A 22,695-nucleotide genomic window follows, 5' to 3' on the forward strand; every position below is an offset into this window, starting at 1 on the left:
TAGTGCCATCTCAGCTCACCGCAACCTCCGCCTCCTGGGTTCAAGTGATTCTCCTGGCTCAGCCTCCCGAGTAGTTGGGATTACAGGCATGCGCCACCACGTCCGGCTAATTTTGCATTTTTAGTAGAGACAGGGTTTCTCCATGTTGGTCAGGCTGGTCTCGAACTCCCAGCCTCAGGTGATCCGCCCACCTCGGCCTCCCAAAGTGCTGGGATTACAGGCATGAGCCACTGCGCCCGACCAGCACAGCTTTTTATGGCACTCTATTCTTCAGTCTGTGTTTGAGAAATCGGGTAGTTATGAGAAGGTACTGAAAACAGTACATTTTTATGTGCAAAAGTTTTCTACTTTTCTATCTGCTTATAGATTTATTTTTTTGTCTTTGATATGCTATTTGAATTCAAAGGTTGGATTCTCTTTTAGTCTAAGCATATATACAGAAGTCTTATTTTTCAGGAAGCTTAGTTTTTCTCCAGTATCCCACACATATTTTATTCATTTTAATGTGGCTAGTATTGTCTTTCAGTCGTCATTCAGTATGTACAGCAGCAAACTAGTTCTCAATTGTGTAAAAAGAAGAAAAGCTTATGTGGTGAATATGAAATTTCTTCCTAATTCATGTATCAGTATAACTGGACAAAATAAAATCCTAGAGCTATGATAGTTGTTTCCTAAATGTGCGTGTGTAAGTGTATGTGGCTCTTTCCTGCTTGTCTTAACCATAGTGCCTTTGTATTCAATGATTATTCAACAAAGCATGAAGTATTTGAACTCATAAAAGTTAGGAGGTGAGACAGACTGTTTTTTAGCAACTTTTCCTGTCTATAGTTCATTACCGTGAAGTTTTATTTAGTTAGTACAGGAGGTTTTGCATTTCTATATGTCAGAAGATCTGCCTACTAGCATTTGCTATGAAATTGGCATTTGTGGTTCATCAAACTTTGTTCAGAAGGCTGTGTCTAGACTGTGACTTGGGAACATGTTATAGTTTTCTTTAGGTTCATTGGGAAAGTAGAATTAATTTTTAGATTTTGCATATAATAAACGAAACAAGTACTTTCTCTTGGCCATACTCAAGAAGAAAGTGTGCAGTGTCGCTGGTTAGCTGAGGCTTTAGTTTCTGTTCGTTCTGTGTTGCAGCTGTGGCAGTGATCTGCAGACTGCAGAGTGGGTATCTCAGCTGCATGTTAAACATGCTAGGCCTTTTTTGTTTTCCCCTCTCTTGGTTTCTTGTTACACCCATTGCATTGTGTCAGTGGCAGCATCTGCCTAGGATGTTGAAAAGGGGAACTTTCACAACTGGTGGGTTAAGCTGTGTACTTTCTGCCATTAGTGCCTGCTAGCTGATCAAGCTCAGTGAAGTGTGTCTTCATTAAATAGTTTCCATATTTGAAGATAATCTTCAACTGGAAAAGAAAACGAATGCTGTAGCAATATTTAAAATATTTTTTGAGGAAGACTTTTGGGGATTAACCCCAGAATGTTGTATCTGATATGGTTGAAGGAAAGATGCACAAGCCTTATTTCAAATTAATGAACTTTGAAGCTTTGTTTCCATCTTATCCCAACAGTCTATTTTGAGGTCCTGAGGGGAGGATGAGTGGACGAAAAAAGGCAGTGGCAATGACCCTGCTCTCATTGTGTCCAAGATAGAGTAGCCACCAGCTTCACTACGACCAGATTCTTCCTGGGGGGACAGAAAAACAAAAGGCACTTGGTTGCTTGGCAGGCCTTTTCAGGATCCTTTTAAGTTTCATATGGTTTTATAAAACTGTAGCAGAGTTAAGAGCTGGAACCTGTGTCAGCATCACCTGATTCCAGTGTTCCCAGCAGTAAATGCATTGCACTAACGTCTTGAACAGTGAAATGATTTCAGGACAACTTTAAAATACATGTATACCTGAAATAGAACAAAGCTGCAAAGACTAAAAATAGAAACAAAAAAGAGTACAAGCTGGCTCATATACTTTGTGAGCTATCAGAAACACTTAATTTTTTCTTAGGTATTTTACAAAAATAAGAAGAGAATGAGGGATTATGTAATAATGGTGCTTAGTGAAGACTTCACTATGACATTCCTTCTAAATTGATCCAAAAAGATAATAGAAACACTCATTTATGTCCTTGTAAGTTGACTTAGCTTTCTTTTCCTCTTTCTTAATGCCGTCTTTTGTGTTATTTCTTAGTCACATTTTTTTACCCTGTTTGTGTATGTGTATAATACTTATTTTCTGATTTGTTAGGACATTTGCATCATGCTATATGTAACAAATTATGGTCAGTCTCTTGGCTGGGATTTGTGGGTTGGTTATTATATTACTCTTCTCTTAGTTTCCCCTTCCAAACTGTCCCTCTCCTTTCATCCTATTTATTAAAGGCACTGCTGCATACCAAATTGTTGAAGCCAAAAAATCAGGGGTGTCTGATTTACATCTCTTACAGCCTCCCCCCGCCTTTTTTTTAGCAGGCCTCCTTGCTTCCACCCTTGCCCCCAACTGTGATTCACTCACACACAGCATAAAAATGATTTTTCACAATTGTTAATCAGGCCACCTTACTCACCTGCTTAATAAGACCCTGACTTCTTTCTACAGTGCAGTTGAAGCATTGTGATTTTATGCTTAATCTCTGGAATGAGTTTGCCTGGGTTCATATTCTAGTCCCATCACTTATTAGTTACATGATTTTGAACAAGTTATATTTACTCTACGTCCCGTATTCTCTTGTGTAAAATAGGGATAATAATAGTAACAGTTTTTTACAGGTATGGTAAGAGTTTAATAAGTTAATACTTGCCATGTCCTTAGCATGTAGTAAACACTAATAAAGGTTAGTTACCCTCATTATCATTATCATGATTATTACAACCATCCAGATCTCTTGAATATTTTTACTCTGTGGCTCCCCTCAGAATAATTTTTTCATAATGATCTTCAGTTGCACAGAGAATGGTTAAATGAAGCCAGGTGTACTTCACTGAAGAAGACAGGAACGTGTGTAATTTTGAAATATTTCTAAACAGTGAAAGTAAAGCAAGTCCTAGTGCTTAAAGAGGTTTTCAGTAGGAGACAAGATTACCACCTGTAAGTAGAGAAGGAAGGGTGGAAGGTTGTGTGTGTGTGTGTATTTTGAGACAGGGTCTCACTCTTGCCCAGGCTGGAGTGCAGTGGTATGATCATAGCTCTCTGCAGCCTTGAGTTCCTGGGGTCAGGTGATCCTTTTGCCTCAGCCTCCTAGGTAGCTGGGACAACAGGCATGTACTGCACATCTGGCTAATTTTTATACTTTTTTAGACATGGGGTCTTGCTGTGTTGCCCAGGCTGGTCTTGAATTCCTGGCCTCAAATGAGTCGCCTGTCTCAGCCTCCCAAAGTGTTGAGATTACAGGCATGAGCCAGTGCACCTGCCCAGAGGAGGCTATTTGAATAGAGAGAAGGTTTCAGAGGTATTTCAGAGGGTGAGAAAACGAATGGACCAGGGATGTATAATAGGATTGCTTCAGGGTGTTGAGGTCCTGGATTTAATAAGATTGGCTGTTCTGCAGCAGTATTCAATGATATTGGCAAGGAATAAATAGTTTAATCTTGTCTTGGGCTAGCCATAGGGACAAAGTTAGGATTAGAAACTTTTCCAGCACAAATCAGATAAAATATAGAGTGGGTAGTGTCCTCTAAATGAAATATCTATGAAAAACGTAATTACTAGATGATTCAGTGGTTTAAAGAATTAAAATCATGAGATTCAGATTTTGTTTTATATTTTATTTTTTACATATGTGGAAATCTTATGCTCATTTGATCCCTTTGCCACATGGTGGCATCATTGCATGAGTTTACATATTTAGATTATATATCAAACACATTTTCAGAACACACGTAGTCTTTGAAATTTATAAATCCTGTCACTTACATATTAGAATCTGGAAGGTAGTGCATTCTTAACCTTTAGAGTGTAAAATTCTTAATAATTATAATCCAGTTCCTGCACGTTTTGGCCAAGTTGTCATCTGTCTTCTCACCCCCACAGAGCTCCTTTTGAAGTCATTGGAGCTCCCTGTGCTGAGCATTTCATGGGGGTAAAGAGCAAGGTGAGAGTTTGGGACCAGTAAAGTAAATAAGTACCATCTTAAATGCAGTTGCTTTATCCATCAAAATAAAAATTTATTTCTTAAATGTGTAATTGCATGGGACACTAGATGGCAGCATTTATCCTTTTCCATTTTTATCTTTATCCAACCTCTTCTAGAAATTTCTTAAATGTTTACATTTATAAAATGAACATGGTCAGATGATTTTAAGGTGTTTGAGATGTATATTACTGACACAGCCATGTTTGGGAATTAATTACTTATATTTTTGCAGAGAGAGGAGCTTTTTATACAATCTGTATGTAATTAGGGATTTATGGTTTTGTCTAAGTTGAGGAAAATTTCTAAAGACAATATGTTAAAAAACTTTAAAAGGGAGTTTTTACTAATGCATATTTGGTATTACCAGCACTTATGATAAACAGATAAAATATTGAAAGCCAGGTGGTGCCAGTAAGCATTTAAGGCTTGAACAGAGGGACTTTGAATAATATAACTAGTCCACCTGGTTGTGTAAACAGAAACTTGTTTACTTTGCTTTTGCTTTTCCAGAGTTTGATACGGCAATTCAAGTTCAGCAGTCATAAAGATTTCTGTTAGCTTGGATAGAGAAAGTTTCTGTGAATCATATTATACCGTCTGATACTGACATTTAGGAATTCCTCAATAGAGAGAAATTAAAATTTTGGCATCTGTCGTACTTGGTACTAGGCTAAATATTAAGTTAACACCTAAATCATTTAAATAGATGAAATTTATAAGTAGATTATTAGTATATGACCATTTGGCCAGGCAGTTGACCTTTACGAGCCTATCAAACTCTCAATATTTTTGAAAACCAAAAATAAAGCCAAAAAATCCCCCAGTTACAATATAAGATTTGAGTTGTTATAGAAGATGTCACAAAATAGCTAATTTTTAAAATAGATATTTTCACTCAAACTCAGTTTCTAGCTTTTTATTAAAAAAACAATTCTATGCAAACGTAACTTTCTGGTTCATCATAACATTTGGGCGATATTCTGGTTTCTTTCTGTAAATTATTATTTTGATTACATTAAAAAGTATTTTTCTTTTTGTTTTATCAGGTTATTCTTGGACAGTATAATTGGCTCTCCTATGAAGATGTCTTTGTTCGAGCCTTTAATTTTGGAAATGGCTTACAGATGTTGGGTCAGAAACCAAAGACCAACATCGCCATCTTCTGTGAGACCAGGGCCGAGTGGATGATAGCTGCACAGGCGTGTTTTATGTATAATTTTCAGCGTATGTAGACTTTCTTATCTTCTGGAAGAATGAACTTACAGATATTTATTGAAATACTTTACTCTGAAGAGGTTAAAATTCTGATGTTAATTTTCACCCAGTGTCCAGTTAGTGGAGAACTCTGTTGTGACTTGGAATTTTTGGTTTATTTTGGAAAATAAATCAATTATATGACAAATTGTACCATGTTGCAGTGAGGCTTGAACCTCTTAATGGGAGACTTTCAGGTCTTGAGAACTAGACCTACTCTTAGGGGCCATTGTTCCAATACCATTTCTCAGGAATCCTCTTTAGAAGTTACTGTCATTTTGTTCTGTCACCTCTATCAGTAACAAGAGTTGACCTCCGAAACACTTCCATACTGAAACCTGGTGAACTTCAAGGTGCAGGTTAAACAATAGAGTTTTCATATTGTAATTATTTGAGTGGTAATTGTGGTGGCTCAGTCTGTGAGATAGTTCTGGAAGCGTAAGTTCAGTGGTCTTGGTGCCAAAATGTGACAGTAATTTGTGGATGTTTAGTCTCATCCTTCAGATGAAACAAAATACACTTTCACCAGATTTCTTGCTGTAAATTCCTCCACTTTTTCTTTTTCTTTTTTTTGAGATGGAGTCTCACTCCATCACCAGGCTGGAGTGCAGTGGCACAATCTCAGGTTACTGCAGCCTCTGCCTCCTGGGTTCAAGCAATTCTCCTGCCTTAGCCTCTCGAGTAGCTGGGACTACAGGTGCATGCCGCCATGCCCGGCTAATTTTTTGTATTTTTAGTAGAGATGGGGTTCCACCATGTTGGCCAGGATGGTCTTGATCTTCTGACCTTAGTGATCCGCCCACCTCGGCCTCCCAAAGTGCTGGGAATATAAACGTGAGCCACCGTGCTAGGCCTCCTACACCTTTTCTTTTAAACAAACATTCCATTTTTGTTTTCACAGGTTTGGATTTACATTGTTTCTTTTGAGGAGCTTTAAAAGAATTATTTTCAAAGTCATTTTGTATATCTTTTTTGAGTTAGGCAGGAAGTAAATAAAAATCTACATTATTCATGTTATGTAATTTCAGCATTTCTGAGAATGTTTGTCTTTAGATATTTTTGCTTGAGAATAAACAGTACTGCCACTTGTTTGTGCTCTTTTCTTGACTTACACCGTAAATCTGACATTCAGTGTGTCATCCTATTTGTATATGTTCTTTTTCACGTTGTAAAACCAAATGGTCAACAATTAAGAATTTGAAGTCTTAGAAATCAGTTATAATTCCTTCACAATGTGGTAGTCCCAGAGTAACATCTGTAAGTGAAGCAAAATAAAAATTTAAATATCTTCATCTTTAAAAATTGGAAATCTTGGGGCATTTAGGGGAGGATGAGTAGGGGTAATGTTGATTAGTATGGTAAGATAACTTTAAAAAACGTAACACTTACAGACTATTAACAGTTTAGGGCTCCTAATGCTTTATTATGATTCATCTCCACATTCAGAGACTTTGCATTTGTAGTTAAATGTTTGAATATTTGACTGGCTGCTGCTTTTCCTTTTAGTTGTTACATTATATGCTACTCTAGGAGGTCCAGCCATTGTTCATGCATTAAATGAAACAGAGGTGACCAACATCATTACTAGTAAAGAACTCTTACAAACAAAGTTGAAGGTGAGGACTCTAGTTACTTTCTAACTGTCTGATACTTTAGAATTTTCAGTGTCATGAGCCCTATTATTAATACTTAGTTCTTTTATGACTTTTAAGTCCTTAATCTTTGTGGACTTTTATGAATATCGTACTTTATTTTTTCCTTTAGAAAATAAAAAGTCAATTTTGTATATATTCATGTATAAGTAATCCAGAGTCATAAATTAAGATGCCTGTGTCTAAATTGAAGAAATTACGACTACTTTTTCTCTTATTGTGCTCATCTGTTTTCTAGTTTACTTTTAGTAAATTTGTAATTTTGAAGGGTTATATTTTAAACTAGTAATTTTTATTTTACTTCTGAAGCATTAAGTAATTACAAGTTTTCAGAATTGTTTGAAAGTTAAAAAGGGAGACTTTTAATGAAATTACAGTAAAAAGAGGTTTCTTTGGTCTCTAGACAACTCCCAGAAATATCTGGGCTATTCTTTTCTTTTTGAACAAGTTTACATGTGAATTTTCTCCTCCTTCCCCCATATATTTTTATGTAGTCTCTTGAAAATATGAGGGGCTTCTGGTTTCTCTACAGTTTAGGCAACTTGTGTTTATATGCCCATTTTGTAAGGCAGTACCCTTCTTGATCAGGGTTTTACCAAAGGCCAAGGGTACACACAGTGAATCTAATGCTATAAAATAATAATTTAAATTCAGACCAATACTTACCCATCTGTAAAAAGTGATATTATGCCAGTGTACCCTTTCTTCTTTCTTTTTTTGAGGCAAGAACTTACTTAACAATTCACTGAATATGGTAAACTACTTTTCTTATTTGCTAAACTTCTTGAAAAATAATGAACATGATGAATGTTGGTGTATTTCTAGGATATAGTTTCTTTGGTCCCACGCCTGCGGCACATCATCACTGTTGATGGAAAGCCACCAGCCTGGTCTGAGTTCCCCAAGGGCATCATTGTGCATACGATGGCTGCAGTGGAGGCCCTGGGAGCCAAGGCCAGCATGGGTATGTTACACTTTTCTAATTCCTTACCTGTGCTTGCTGGTGACCATGTTCTCCAGAATTGTGCCAAAGTTTTGATTCTGAGGTTAGCTTACATGACACATCAGTTTTCTAACATCAGTTAGGAAAACAGGTCCCTCTAGGTATACTTTCATCTAGTCGTTAAAGTTTTAAGGAAAAATATAAACATTAATTATTAATGTTTTAAAAGTAGTATTTGTTTGAAATTTAAAATATTTGACATTCAGTTTTTTTTTCATTTCCTTTTTATGGTGATAATTTTGGGTGGTTTAAAGTTAGTTTACAAATAATGCCATTAATCTTGTCCTATATGATTACCTGTAAGCGTTAACAGAGTGGCTAAACCTGGAGGCCTCCTTTTACTCCCTGTTCCAGTTCTTCCTTTCCTGAGGTGAAAACCTTACCCTCCAACTAGCACACCTAGGCATGGTGACTCTACAAGTTCCTACTCTCAAAAAAGCGTCAGAAAATGTTAGCTAGTATACTAGTGTTTAGAGATACTGCAAAAGCTGCTGGGATGCTGGGACTGTATTTCCTCTGTAGTTGGAAACCTAGTAATTAATTAGATATAAGCATTCACTCAGCTCAAATTTTAGCCACCTGGAATTTGAGTGGTAGTGGGATATTTAGATGCAGATATATTGTGGACAGTGTGTGTAAAAGTCTAGTACTCGAGTTATGTTTGGACTTAGAGATTTGGAAGCTAGAAGCAGTTAGGTTTTAATTATAGCTGTGGGAGTAGGGGGTGAGATCACCAACAGGGAATGGTAGCTTCAAAGGCTACTAAGGACTAGTCAGAGAGGAAAGAAGAAAATATCTAGTAGTATGTGGTTCCTGGAAGCCAAGGGAAAGGAGATCTTGGTGAGTCATCAGGATCAGGGGCTGCATGCAGAGGTCAGATGACACAAGGATTGTAATTTCCAAGAAGTGGTGGTGTTGGAGAAGGGTGCTGTGGATTGAAGGAGTGAAGGGCTGATTTGGAAGTAAAGACGTCCAAGTGTAAACATTATTTAAGAAATGTATCTTGACTGACAGGAGAGGAAGGATATTCTATTGGGAGTACGTTTAAATAATTTTTTCACACTCATTTAGAAGTCCACATGTAGAGTAGTTCTGGGAGTGGTTCAGACATATCAGCAATGCCAGCCATGAGCTATCTCTCTTTGTTCTTCTGCTGTGCCACCTCTATAGCTTGTCAGCTGTTGTCCTTAGGCTCGTACTCTTCTGATTTCAAATGGTTCACGTTGTCTTTTAATGCAGGACTCTGAGTGTAACCAAGTTAGTCACCACTCTGAAGCAGTGAATGGTTTTTAGCAAACACTTAGATACTCTAGTCCAAAGCTACCTTTATTTCTTAGTTGAATTACTGGGATAATCTTGTCTCCCTGATACCTTTTTTCCCCTTCTAAAGTTAGCCACACAGCAGCCAAAGTGATCTTTTTTTCACAGATAATAACATACTCCTGTTCAAAACAACATTGCTTTACATCCAGAACGTAATCCAGAGTTCTTCCCATGGCCTTTGAGGTCCTATGTGTGGTCCCTGATAGCCACTTGACCATTGTTTCTTGCCACTCTTCCTCTTGCTCACTCTGTTCCAGCCACACTCCTTGCTGGTCTTTAGATATGCTGAGCACATTCCTACCTTTGGGTCTTTGCATTTGCTTATTTCCTTCTAATTAGAACACTCTTCTCCCAGTTCCAGGGTTTTCATGGCTCCCTTCCTCACTTTATTCAGGCCTTTGCTAAACAAAACTCTACAGAGACACTCTCCAGACTTTTCCATCCAAATAGCATCTATTGTCATCTTCTCACCTTGTCTTGCTTCAGTTTTCTTCGTAGGTTAATCTGTTTGTATATCCCAATAGAATATATCTCCCATACGTGTAGGGACTTGATCTATTTTGTTGATCTCAGTATAACTAATATTTGTTGAATTGAGTTAATTTAACTCAATCGATTGAGTTATTTATTTGATTGAATTGATAATGAAAAGAAATTGTTGATACAGCTGAGTCTCATAAAAGTGTATGTGTTTGTTTTTTCTCTTCAATGCAGAAAACCAACCTCATAGCAAACCATTGCCCTCAGATATTGCAGTAATCATGTACACAAGTGGATCCACAGGACTTCCAAAGGGAGTCATGATCTCACATAGTAACATTATTGCTGGTATAACTGGGATGGCAGAAAGGATTCCAGAACTGGGGTATGTCATAGTAAAGTAACATTGAGTAGTTAAGTATTTATGTCTGTTATAATGTTAGCATTTGTGTCATTTTATTAATATATGGCTAATTTAGTCCTTCAGAGTCTGTTTGTAGTAGGCATTTCCTTAAAAAATAAAAAAGGACATTAAAATTAATGGCAAAATAGTTATAGTTGTGAGGTTGAAAATATATCATATAGATATGTTTTAAAAAGTACAGAACTTAAATTTTTATAGTTGTAAATTCTTTAAGTTGTTTTAATCAGCTTGTATTTGCTGCTGTAGTTTTTTTTTATATCTAAATACAATTCAGGTGAACAGGTAACTTAATTTATCCACTAAGTATTTGTTGAGCTTCAGTATTCAGTCTCTGATTTTTCTTGTTAATACAAACTCCAGTGGTAGCAGCAGAAGGTAGAGTGGAGTGGGAAAGAGACTGATGGAGGAAACCAGATGGAAGTTTGAGGGACTGTCAAGGAAACATTGCCAGAGATGCATTGGTATTCTGATGACCGACAGGGTACAGTGGTTGGATATTTTTGATGCTTTTATGCACAGAAATTACAAACATACACGCACACACACTCTCACGTAATTGCTATGGTATTGAACTTGGGGATGGAGGAATGTCTCTTATGTATGCATACATTTCAGAAAAAATTAAGTGCAACAGTTTTCTTACAGGTTTGCCTCAGTTACCTTCTATATTTTGGTTATGGGGGCAGCACTTGAAGTATATACAAATACTTACACATTTTCTGTATATTAAGATCTAATTTATTACATAATCCAATTCCCACAACAAGAGTCTTATCTGTAAAATTTCTGGCAGATAGTTGTGGATTCTACTTTAACTCTTCTGGTTGGCAACCCACTAGATGTAAAGACCATTTCCTCCTTGGATGATTTCTTCTGTTCTTCAAAAGAACCCTATATTATTATTTGTTTAAGCCACTGTTTCTTCTGCCTCAGTACTTTGCTTCAGCAACGCTTATAATTCCTGAGTGCTTTTAAGTAGGACGGGAAACAGCACTCCTTCCTGCGAGTGTCCACCTCCTTGCTTTTAGGTTGAGCTGTAATTCTTTTTCCCTCACATCCCCAGCATCTGTCTGTCCTCTGTTTTCATCTCTCTCTCTCTCTTACAAACACACACACACTTGACCAGCAAATTGATGCCCTGGGGCCCTTCCATGTGCCTTCAAGCTTGCTCCCATTATAGGGCACTTTTGGCATAGATAGCACCTGACTTTTGTTTCTGACGCCTCCCTTTTCTTTTAGAGAGGAAGATGTCTACATTGGATATTTGCCTCTGGCCCATGTTCTAGAATTAAGTGCTGAGCTTGTCTGTCTTTCTCACGGATGCCGCATTGGTTACTCTTCACCACAGACTTTAGCAGATCAGGTAAGTTCAATGTGTGCGACTTGAAATACTAAAAAATCATAGTGAATTTTAATGCATTTTTTTCAGTCAGTATGACAGTATATTATGAGAGCGATGGTTCATTTTAAAATGAGCTTTAGCCTTTTAAGTGCTTCTTAGACTATAAGTACATTAAAATAATTTATAATAGGCTTTTTGATCTAAGAATACCATTGAATTTTGAAAATAAGGATCACTTTATATGGATCACTTTTTCTTATTTTGTAGTCTTCAAAAATTAAAAAAGGAAGCAAAGGGGATACATCCATGTTGAAACCAACACTAATGGCAGCAGTTCCGGTAAGAAGTGACCCTTATTTAATATTGAGTATTAAAGAAGTATCACCCGCTACAAAGCATTAGTGCTAGTGAAAAATATATTGTTGACAAGGTAGTTTATGTAGGATTTATTCCTTATTGATTATGAATATTGCCTTAGGCGCCATGGGATTTCTTCAGTCTTGTTTTAGCTTGCTTTCTTATTTACGAAGCACTCAATTTCAGCTTCTATGTGTAATTATCAACTCCTTTGCCTAAATACCTTCTTGTTAAAATAAAAATTATTTTCATGATATCTGTTTGTGAATTCATTGACACTTGAAGCCTATTGAGAGCTAGGAGGGAAAGTGTGAGATCACCTCCTTTTAAGCAAGCTGTATAGTTACCTCCTGAGTCCTCAGGGAAAGTCTGGCCTAAACACCAAACAAAGTGACAGAGAAGCTGGTGCAGCTTTGAATGACTTAAGAGGGGCTGTTCATCCTCACATAATACAGGGGCCTGGGAATAAGACAAGGGAAATGGGGCAGCAGTGATTTTCTGGCTCCTTATAACATAGGCTGAATTTGTTTGGAAGTGATGGGAATTATTGTCGGGTACCTAAATGCTTACGTCAAGAATAATTACATAGTTACTTCAAAGTCAAATATAAATAATCAGTAGTTTCATAGTTTCTTTCTATAATTATAGTTTCTTTAGTATCCTACTTAAATTCTTAGTTCACTTAAAAATGACGTATAATTTAAAGTTATGGAGGAAACATTATTTTAAGTCATTAAAATATACTTCACAGTAATGGACCTAGCAAGCAAAATGCAGCACAGACAAGGAAAACTTCCTGGTGCAATATCGAAAGACAAATAGCCAAACAAAAACCCCCAAACGTTGCATGGTCTTTTTGTGAGCAAAGAATGTGGTACTGTATATTTTTATAAGATAAAGTTAGGATATTTTGAAAAACCATTTCAGATGGTTGTTCATTTATTTTGTGAGTAGGTTTTAGTTCAGAATTAGTAAGATAAGCAAAGCAATATAAAGAATATCTTACAATTTATATGAGTGTCTAGATATATTTCTGCTTTTAAAAATTACTTTTGTGGAAACTTCATTTTTAAACTACTTGTGGTTCGGTTTTAAAAGTTTGATCTTGACAGGATACATCTTTTTGAAAAATTCACAAAAGGTTTTTTTCCTTCTTGCTGAATCACATCCACAGTTGAGGAATACTTCTATTAAAATGCCTTAATATTGCTAGAAATATTAATCTGATGCTAAGTGAATATGTAAGGCAGCTGTTATCATTATTAACTATGTTAAACTCATTTTTATACATTTAGGAAATCATGGATCGGATCTACAAAAATGTCATGAATAAAGTCAGTGAAATGAGTAGTTTTCAACGTAATCTGTTTATTCTGGCCTATAATTACAAAATGGAACAGATTTCAAAAGGACGTAATACTCCACTGTGCAACAGGTAAGTAAAGACTACCTCCTTCTTTCTCCTCTTGATAATTTAATCATTTAGTTCACATTAATAGTCCAATTAATTGAGATAGTTATAAGAAAGAAATATATTTCATAAAGTCAAGAGAACTCTTTAAAAAAATCCATCCCAGGCCGGGCGCGGTGGCTCATGCCTGTAATCCCAGCACTTTGGGAGGCCAAGGTGGGTGGATCACGAGGTCAGGAGATCGAGACCATCCTGGCTAACACAGTGAAACCCCGTCTCTACTAAAAATACAAAAAGAAATTAGCGGGGCTTGGTGGTGGGCGCCTGTAATCCCAGCTACTCAGGAGGCTGAGGCAGGAGAATGGCGCAAACCCAGGAGGCGGAGCTTGCAGTGAGCCGAGATTGCGCCACTGCACGATCTGTCTGCCTGGGCGACAGAGCGAGAATCCGTCTCAAAAAAAAAACCCCACAAAAATCCATCCTGGCTGAACACGGTGGCTCACTCCTGTAATCCCAGTGCTTTGGGAGGCCAAGGCAGGCAGATCACCTGAGGTCAAGAATTCGAGACCAGCCTGGCCAACGTGACAAAACCACATCTCTACTAAAATTACAAAAATTAGCTGGAGTGGTGGCATGTGCCTGTAGTCTCAGCTGTTAGGGAGGCTGAGGCAGGAGAATCGCTTGAACTCACTCAGGAGGCAGAGGTTGCAGTGAGCCGAGATCGCGCCACTGCACTCCAGCCTGGGCGACAGAGTGCGAGACTCTTGTCTCAAAAAAAAAAAAAAAACAAAAAAAAAAACATCTTGACATGGGAGGATTGCTTGAGGCCAGGAGTTCAAGACCAGCCTGGGCAACATAGCAAGATTCCTTCTCTGCTTAGCTGGGCATGGTGTGTCATATATCTGTAATCCCATCTACTTCAGGGACTGAAGTGGCAGGATTGTTTTGGGCCCCCAGTGGGAGGATCATTTGGGCCTGGGAGCAATGACTGCACCACTGCACACCACCCTGGGTGAAAGTGAGACTCTGTCTCTTTAAAAAACAAGCAAACAAAAACAGTATGAGCAGTTTAAAAAACCTGCAATGTTATGAAAAGTGTGTTTTCACTTAAGATTTTGCTATTTGTGAGTTTATATTTTCTGTGAACACTTAGGTAGTTTTAATTATTTTGAGAAATAGTTTCTCTTTTACTTTTATATTTATTTCAGTATGAATATAATTAAATGTTTTGTGTTTAAAGCTTTAAATGATCAGTTTTGTTCCAACCGGTATTTGTGTGGTGTTAATAGAGTACATAGATTTATGATTTGATCATAAAATAGCTTAGAAGTTAGAAAAATGGAAGTATGACATTCAAAGTATTTTTTATGGTAATATTAATATAGTTTTCAGATGCTTCACATAATTTAGAACTTTGTAAGTTTTTTTCCTGCCTTATGTTAGTTATTTCTTCAGCGAGTTGTAAAGTCGGCCCTCTGTATCGACAGGTTCCACATCTTAGATTCAACCAACCGTGGATCGAAAATATTCTGGGGAAAAAAACAATAAAATAAAACAATATAACAGTGAAAAAGAATACAGTATAACAACTATTTACAATGAATTTATATTGTATTAGGTATTATAAGTAATCTAGAGATAATTTAAAGTATTTTGGAGGATGTGTGTAGGCTTTATGCAAATACTATGCCATTTTATATAAGGGACTTAGGCGTCTGAGGGTTTTGGTATCCAGAGGACTGGATGCCAAGGGGTAACTGTAAAAGCTGATTTGAAAAGTCTGTTAATACCATTTTTAAAAAATGGTCGCCGTGTAGTCTTCACCTTTTGCAAAGGCTGTTTTTTTTTAAGTACTGCCTCTCCTTTTTGATCAAGGCAGTATGCAATCTTTGTATTAGTGTATTTTCAGAAACATCAATTAGATGTTTAACTTGTTTCCCTTTTTAAATGCTTCACAGATAATTCACTAGATTATTTTTAACAAACACTTCAAAGCTTGAATTAGTGAAACTTTAAAAACAGATTGTTGTATACAAATTATACAGATTTCTAATAAAGTACATTAAAGCAAAAATTAATTTGATTTTAATATATTTCATAAAGATGATAGGATTGTTCAGTATTAATATAATATATGATAAATATTTTATGTAAATAATGACATAAAAGTGGCCATAAGCAAGGGTTTTCCTGTCACTATACAAAACTAAACCTGACAATTCAAATTCGAATATTACTTGAAAAGCTCTTAAGAGGAAATCATAAATTCTTTACCTGGTTGAACTTCAAAAAATTAAGATTTGGGGCTCAAGAGAATCTCCAAATTGGCTGTGTGACCTTGGATAAGTAAGTTAATCTCAAAATCTCTCATATCAAAACTGGGGGATTAGTTTAAGTGATGTGGAAAATCCCATTCAGTTTTAAAATCCTGTGGTTCTCTGATTTTTTTCTTTAGCTTTGTTTTCCGGAAAGTTCGAAGCTTGTTAGGGGGAAATATTCGTCTCCTGTTGTGTGGTGGCGCTCCACTTTCTGCAACCACGCAGCGATTCATGAACATCTGTTTCTGCTGTCCTGTTGGTCAGGGATACGGACTCACTGAATCTGCTGGGGCTGGAACAATTTCCGAAGGTAGTGTTCTCCATGGTCAGAGGCTGGAGTGTGATGCCAGGCGTTTTTTTGGGGTATGGGATATTTTCTGCAAATATATAGGAGAAGAGTAGTAAGGTGTTTGTGAGGCAGAATAATGGTAGATTCCAAGTACTATGATCATTGATATCAATTTTTAGAATGTATTAGATGCATCTAGAGTCAATAATTTATCTGGAGAAGTTTTTATATCAAACTCTGATAGGTAATATTAAAAACCACTTAGCATTTTGGAAAAGAAACTTTAGTAACACTGACTGTTTTGTGTACATTTATTTTCTCACATCAGTGATTAAATTTCTTTTTATGTAGAAAAATTAAGGTGCTTTTGTTTATTTGTGTAGGTAAGTATATTAAGGCTCAGGTTCAGAAATGTTTATGAGGATTTCTGTAAGTGTTAGAGAAGGAACTAGGTTCAGGTCTAGGGAATATTATTACCAGAGTTTATCATGTGGTTGTGTTTGAGGAGGAGATCTACCAACTAATCAGCAGTTCTGAGATGAATCGCATAGGGCCTCATGCGTCCCTTTTATGGGAGAAAGTTATTTTGCTTTCTGGTACAGGATACAGCTATGCTTCTCCTACTTTGTATTTGCTATATATGGATAGATACAAAACCTCATAACTGATTTTTCCCTATTTATTTTGAGTGCCTCTTTATACCATTTTCATGTGTTACTTCATTTTTCTGTTTTTCAGTTACGTTCTCTGTGTTTCATATATTTTTGGAAGCTAGTTCTAAGTCATGTTTTGTAGGAAATAAGCAATCTTAAATACATGCATAGGGGATTTCTTTCTTCTGAGGATCCTTAATTTCTTCTATTTTTAAGATTCAAATTGAATGATTAATCAGTAACAGTTTATGTTGTAAATAAAAGTCTTTAAAATGTTAAATATCAGCCTTTCATTTCTGATATTTGGTCTTTGAAGAGGAAACATAATGCAATAGTAATTCATAATAGTGGAGGGTTCTTTCCTCACATCCTTGAAAGCCACCAGTCTTATTCTTTAGTCTGGCTCTTGAGCTATTGCTGTATTAATTTTGAATAGGGTGTGATAGCATAAGCTGATGGAAGCCTGCAGAGGTCTCACTTTGAAGTGGTGATACATTACATGGGAAAAGATTAGAGAGGTGTTTTGTACTGCACATCGGTGAGGCCTAATAAGAAAGTAGAATAGATGTAAACCATTGTTTTCATCATCCTTTAAGACAGGGGTTTCAAACTCAAGAACCAGGCAGCTACCTATTTAAATGAGTCAAGTGGGCCCTAATGTAAGACAGTGTGTTGGGTAAGGATTGATTCTGAGGGAACAGGAGCAGGCATGCCCTCTCTAACAGAGGCCGTCAGTTCTGCTGTACCTGAAATGTGGGCCCATTGTTGCTGGCGATTCCACACTTACATCTAAAATTTCCTGATTTTTAAGAATGGCAATAACGAATTTTTAAAAAAAAATTAAAACAAAAAATAAATGAAGAACCCTCAATTTAGGCCAAAAAATATGACTCTGCAGGCCTCAGGGCCTGTGCTTCACCAATATGTGACTTCTGCTTTTAAGGATTCTCTGGGGTTATCTCAGCCTTGGGATAGATAATCATTTTTGGTAATTTAGAAAAATGAAGCAATGTATTAGCTACTGTTCTCAAATACCCTTTTTTTCATTTAATTCCTAGTGTGGGACTACAATACTGGCAGAGTGGGAGCACCATTAGTTTGCTGTGAAATCAAATTAAAAAACTGGGAGGAAGGTAATAAATTATTTTAACCACAGAGCATTAATTTTTAAAATATTAAACTTTAAAATTAGAATCACTTTAAAATTAGTGCTTCACTTTCTTCCTTTAGAATGTAAACACCCATAAGTGCTCATTTTTGTCCTTTGTAATAGACGTGTTTTATCTCGAACTATATGAATGTGTTTATTTTTCTTGTTTCAAAGATGTTTCTGAAGAACTGTAATTGTTTCTATTTACTTATTATGTAGATGCAAGTAAGAATTATGGCAAAAACTTGAGAAATGTACTAGTAAGTGAATAATGTCAATAAATTAGGAGTGATCATAACTTTATTTTGCAGAAGTAAAATTATAAAATTTATTTTATGAAATTGTGTATTTTTAAATGATTTTTTTCTTTCTTTTTTTTTTGAGGGCTTCAACCTTGTATTATTAGAAGGAAATTTTCACTGTAATTCCATAAAAGTCTGTTTATCCTCATGCCATTTAAAATAATGGTCACTTAAAAATTTATTTGATCCTGTTAAAATATACAAATTATCTGTGTTTTATTGGGATGCACCTTTCCTCTACATCAAGTAAAGATAAAGATTCTGGCTGGGCGTGGTGGCTCACTCCTGTAATCCCAGCACTTTGGGAGGTCAAGACGGGCGGATCACGGGGTCAGGAGTTCGAGACCAGCCTGACCAACATGGTGAAACCCTATCTCTACTAAAAACACAAAAATTAGCCAGGCGTGGTGGTGCGTGCCTGTAATTCCAGCTACTTGGGAGGCTGAGGCAGGAGAATCACTTGAACCCGGGAGGTGGAGGTTGCAGTGAGCCGAGATTGCGCCACTGTACTCTAGCCTGGGCGACAGAGCGAGACTCTTGTCTCCAAAATAAAGAAAGAAAGAAAGAAAGAAAAAGATTCTAAAGCTTGGATGTCTTTTAGCTCTCTTTAGCAGAATTAGTGAGAATATTTAATAAATTTAGGCTTGGAGTCGTTTTGAAATTATCTGTAAGAATAAATCTTAATGTGTAGTAACTCACTTTTTTTTTTTTTTTTTTTTTGACATGGAGTTTTGCTCTTGTTGCCCAGGCTGGAGTGCAGTGTCAATGGTTTCAGCTCACTGCATCCTCCACCTCCTGGGTTCGAGCGATTCTCCTGCCTCAGCTGGGATTTCCCTAATAGCTGGGATTTCGGGCGTGTGCCACCACACCTGGCTAATTTTTGTATTTTTAGTAGAGGTGGGGTTTCACCATGTTGGCCAGGCTGGCCTCAAACTCCTGACCTCAGGCAATCCACCCTCCTTGGCCTCCCAAAGTGTTGTGATTACTGACATGAGCCACTGGCCCAGCAGTAACTCATTCTTGTATAGGGATTTGTTCTATTAATTGCATGACTTAATACTTTTATCAGTTTATCAATATGATATTTAAGACGTTGCAGAATCTTTCAAATAATTTGTCTCTTGTGTTTATAATTTTATACAACAAATGGAAGATGTTGGATTTTAGAGTTTAATTTTTTTCTTGGAATAGAAGTTTGAAAACATAAATGCTTATGGTTTAGCAACTGAGATTTTGTGCCTACTGTTAAATTGATAAACTTTGTTCATTCATAGTGTCTGCCTTTTTTCCTTTGGGAAGTTCTGATTGGATTAAAATAAGATGACTGTTTAGAAACTAATAGTTTCGGATTTTCATGTGTTGTGTTTAACTCAACTCAAAATAATTAATTATTATTTTATTAGGTGGATACTTTAATACTGATAAACCACACCCCAGGGGTGAAATTCTTATTGGGGGCCAAATTGTGACAATGGGATACTACAAAAATGAAGCAAAAACAAAAGCTGATTTCTTTGAAGATGAAAATGGACAGAGGTGGCTCTGTACTGGGGATATTGGAGAGTTTGAACCCGATGGATGCTTAAAGATTATTGGTAAGTCATCTAATATTTTTTTGAAAATGAATGTTTCTGAAATAGTTTACACAAGAAGTACAATATATTTAGAGAAGGCGTTTAATAATATAAATCTTTATGTAATCTTAGTTTGGGTTGTTGCATCACTCCTGGAATATAAAATATTACGGACTGTGGAATTTGTGAGGCCTGACATGTTATGAGTTCTCAAAGATGGTTCAGCAGCAGTGGTATTTTAAATCACTCTTAGATAACTTTTAGTCATTCTTTCCTGCCTGTGTTTCTGACATCTAGAGATTAGTGGATGGAGCTCTCACAGTCTGAACTGCACCCTTGCCTTGCCCAGGAGAACAAAGGAAAGCCAGGCAGCTCAAATACTATGACTCATATGGGTTGAAAAATACCTTATTCTGCTTCTCCTTTTAGGTTCTTTTTTAAAAAAGTTAATGGCCTTTCAGTTAGCCGTGCGTGGTGTCTTTGTCGAGTGCCTGTAATCCCAGCTACTTGGGAGGCTGAGGCAAGAGAATGGCATGAACCCGGGAGGCGGAGCTTGCAGTGAGCGGAGATCGCGACACGGCACTCCAACCTGGGCAACAGAGCAAGACTCCGTCTTAAAAAAAAAAAAAGTTAATGGCATTTCTGTCCCAGTCTTGCTAACTAGAAACCTGGGAGGAGACTCAAGACTGTTCTCTTCAGTCAGCTTCCCATGCCTATTTTATATCCCACTAGTTTATTTTATGAGCTGTGTCTCAAAATCATACTCTTCTCTGTTTCTCTTACCTGATCATTGGTCAGGCCTGTACCTTCTGCCACCCTCTCCCAATAATTTCTCTGTTGCCATGCTTACCCCTTAAACACCCCGCTCACTGCCACCATGTAATTACTAAACATGGATCTTACTGGCCACAGCCATTTAATGTCTCCTAGAAGCTCAGTTCAGGGTGCCCCTGTTAACATTGTTCGCCTCTTCACCTTCATCGTCAGTTGTTTTCCTCCTCCTCCTTGATGCAGCTGAAATTAGAGCTGATGTTCTTCTGGCTTTTGCCAGTGTTGTTCCACCTGACCTCTCACTCTTCCCTTAGGACTCGGCTGAAGCAGCTGAGCATAGTGACTCAGGCCTGTAATCCCAGCTACTTGGGAGGCTGAGGTGGGAGTATCACAGGAGCCCAGGAGGCCGTGATTGTGCCACTGCACTCCAGTATGGGCAACAGAGTGAGACTCAAAATCTCAAAACCAACCAACCAACCAACTCTCAGCTCAGGCCTCACTTGCAAGAATTTTTTCCGAATCCGCAGGTTGGAGAGTCTTAACACTTAGCACTACCATTGTAGTACCAATGTATTGAAGTAATACGTTTTTGCATTATGCATGTCTCCAGATAGGTTGTGAACTTGCAGATGGCATTGAATATCTTCTTCACCTGCCTGGTACTAATGGATACCAGGAATAAACCTGTTCAGAAGAACGTACTTGAAGCCCTGCTAATGGAGTCCATTAAGTAGAAGTTAATTGTTTTTCTTTCTTTCTTTTTTTTGAGATGTAGTCTTGCTCTGTTGCCCAGGCTGGAGTGCAGTGGCATGGTCTCAGCTCACTGCAACTTCCTGGGTTCCGCCTCCTGGGTTCACGCAATTCTCCTGCCTCAGCTTCCTGAGTAGCTGGGATCCTTACAGGTGTGCGCCACCACGCCCAGCTAGTTTTTGTATTTTTAGTAGAGACGGGGTTTTACCATGTTGGCCAGGCTGGTCTCGAACTCCTGATCTCAGGTGATCTGCCCGCCTCAGCCTCCCAAAGTGCTGGGATTACAGGCATGAGCCACTGCACTTGGCCTGTTTTTCTGTTAAAAGCATGTATTTAGCAGTACAAAAATTAGGGCCTAATTTTAATATGTGCTTTTAATTTCAGCATAACCATTAATGCTTAATTTTGCAAAGTTTTAAATAATTTGATAGCAAATTACTTAGAGAATGGCCCATATTTATGTATGTATTAAATGTTATTAATATTATTACTCATTGTTTTCCCCTCTCCACTTTTCTTTGTTTTGCAGATCGTAAAAAGGACCTTGTAAAACTACAGGCAGGAGAGTATGTTTCTCTTGGGAAAGTAGAGGCAGCTTTGAAGAATCTTCCACTAGTAGATAACATTTGTGCATATGCAAACAGGTAAGAACGTGGAACTCATACTACTTTTACTTAAAACATTTGATGTCCATAGACATTTCCTACCTGTATGGACCTTCTTAGTAAAAATGTTCCGAGAGCTCTTCCTATCTGTTACTTGTGGGAATGGCCTCCTTCTCATTACAGCCATTAGCTGACTCTTTTCCTTGTAAGGCTTCCCCTGATCTTTCTCTCTGTCCCTGTTTTCTGCTTTACATCTCACTGTAGTGTCCCATGTAGGGAGGTGAAGAAAATAAAACCTTCCTTCCTGCTGCCTTGGTACCCCTACCTACCTGTCCCTCAGCAGGGGAAGCTTCACAGAACTACTCCAGAGGAATGGGGAGTAAAGAAGTGGCAGTGAGGAGTGTGCTGCTTACTTACCCCCGCTCTACACTTGAGCCTGCTCGGCACTCCAGGCAGGTCTTGGGGCTCCTATGTAAGCTGTGTTAAGCTGCAGCCTAAATGCACAGCCTCCCCACCTCATGATGATGAAAAGGCAGCTGGGAACCTGTCTACGACAGTTGACATGAATTATTATGGGAAAATAAAATCTGTTATCAGAAAAACTAATTTAGAAACAGGCGTTGGGGGTACAGCCCAAGTTAGAAATGAATTGCATTTATTTATAAATGATTCTGGTCTTTAGCCATTTAGTATTTTCTTTAGTGATGATACAGTTCTGAATTTATTTATGTGATAGTAACCAGAAGTATCTTCTTCCTGATGTTACTGTTTTATGGCCTTCAAAAAAGTATCTACCTTCATTGGCTATAGTCAGAGTTCCTCTATCAATACAAATTCTCATGATAACAAAAGAAAAAAAAATATATTCACATCATTTTGATTTGTTGCTGAATTTTTTAGATAGTTTTT

General features: G+C 37.3%; 1 protein-coding gene across 5 annotated transcripts in view; it reads left to right on the forward strand.

Annotated features, from left to right (window-relative positions):
- Positions 1 to 22,695, forward strand: part of ACSL3 (acyl-CoA synthetase long chain family member 3) — a 79,515-nt gene that overhangs the window by 49,889 nt on the left and 6,931 nt on the right. For all 5 annotated transcript variants that reach the window (XM_054477626.2, XM_054477625.2, XM_054477628.2 and 2 more), the window contains 11 exons: positions 5,175 to 5,352; positions 6,889 to 6,998; positions 7,860 to 7,998; positions 10,075 to 10,225; positions 11,504 to 11,627; positions 11,874 to 11,945; positions 13,259 to 13,398; positions 15,830 to 16,002; positions 17,693 to 17,767; positions 19,490 to 19,681; positions 21,711 to 21,825. In XM_054477626.2, the coding sequence (XP_054333601.1) occupies positions 5,175 to 5,352; positions 6,889 to 6,998; positions 7,860 to 7,998; positions 10,075 to 10,225; positions 11,504 to 11,627; positions 11,874 to 11,945; positions 13,259 to 13,398; positions 15,830 to 16,002; positions 17,693 to 17,767; positions 19,490 to 19,681; positions 21,711 to 21,825 (1,469 nt within the window). The remainder of the gene's footprint in view (positions 1 to 5,174; positions 5,353 to 6,888; positions 6,999 to 7,859; positions 7,999 to 10,074; positions 10,226 to 11,503; positions 11,628 to 11,873; positions 11,946 to 13,258; positions 13,399 to 15,829; positions 16,003 to 17,692; positions 17,768 to 19,489; positions 19,682 to 21,710; positions 21,826 to 22,695) is intronic.

Source organism: Pongo pygmaeus, chromosome 11, assembly GCF_028885625.2.
Source record: "Pongo pygmaeus isolate AG05252 chromosome 11, NHGRI_mPonPyg2-v2.0_pri, whole genome shotgun sequence".
Classification (NCBI taxonomy): Eukaryota; Metazoa; Chordata; class Mammalia; order Primates; family Hominidae; genus Pongo; species Pongo pygmaeus.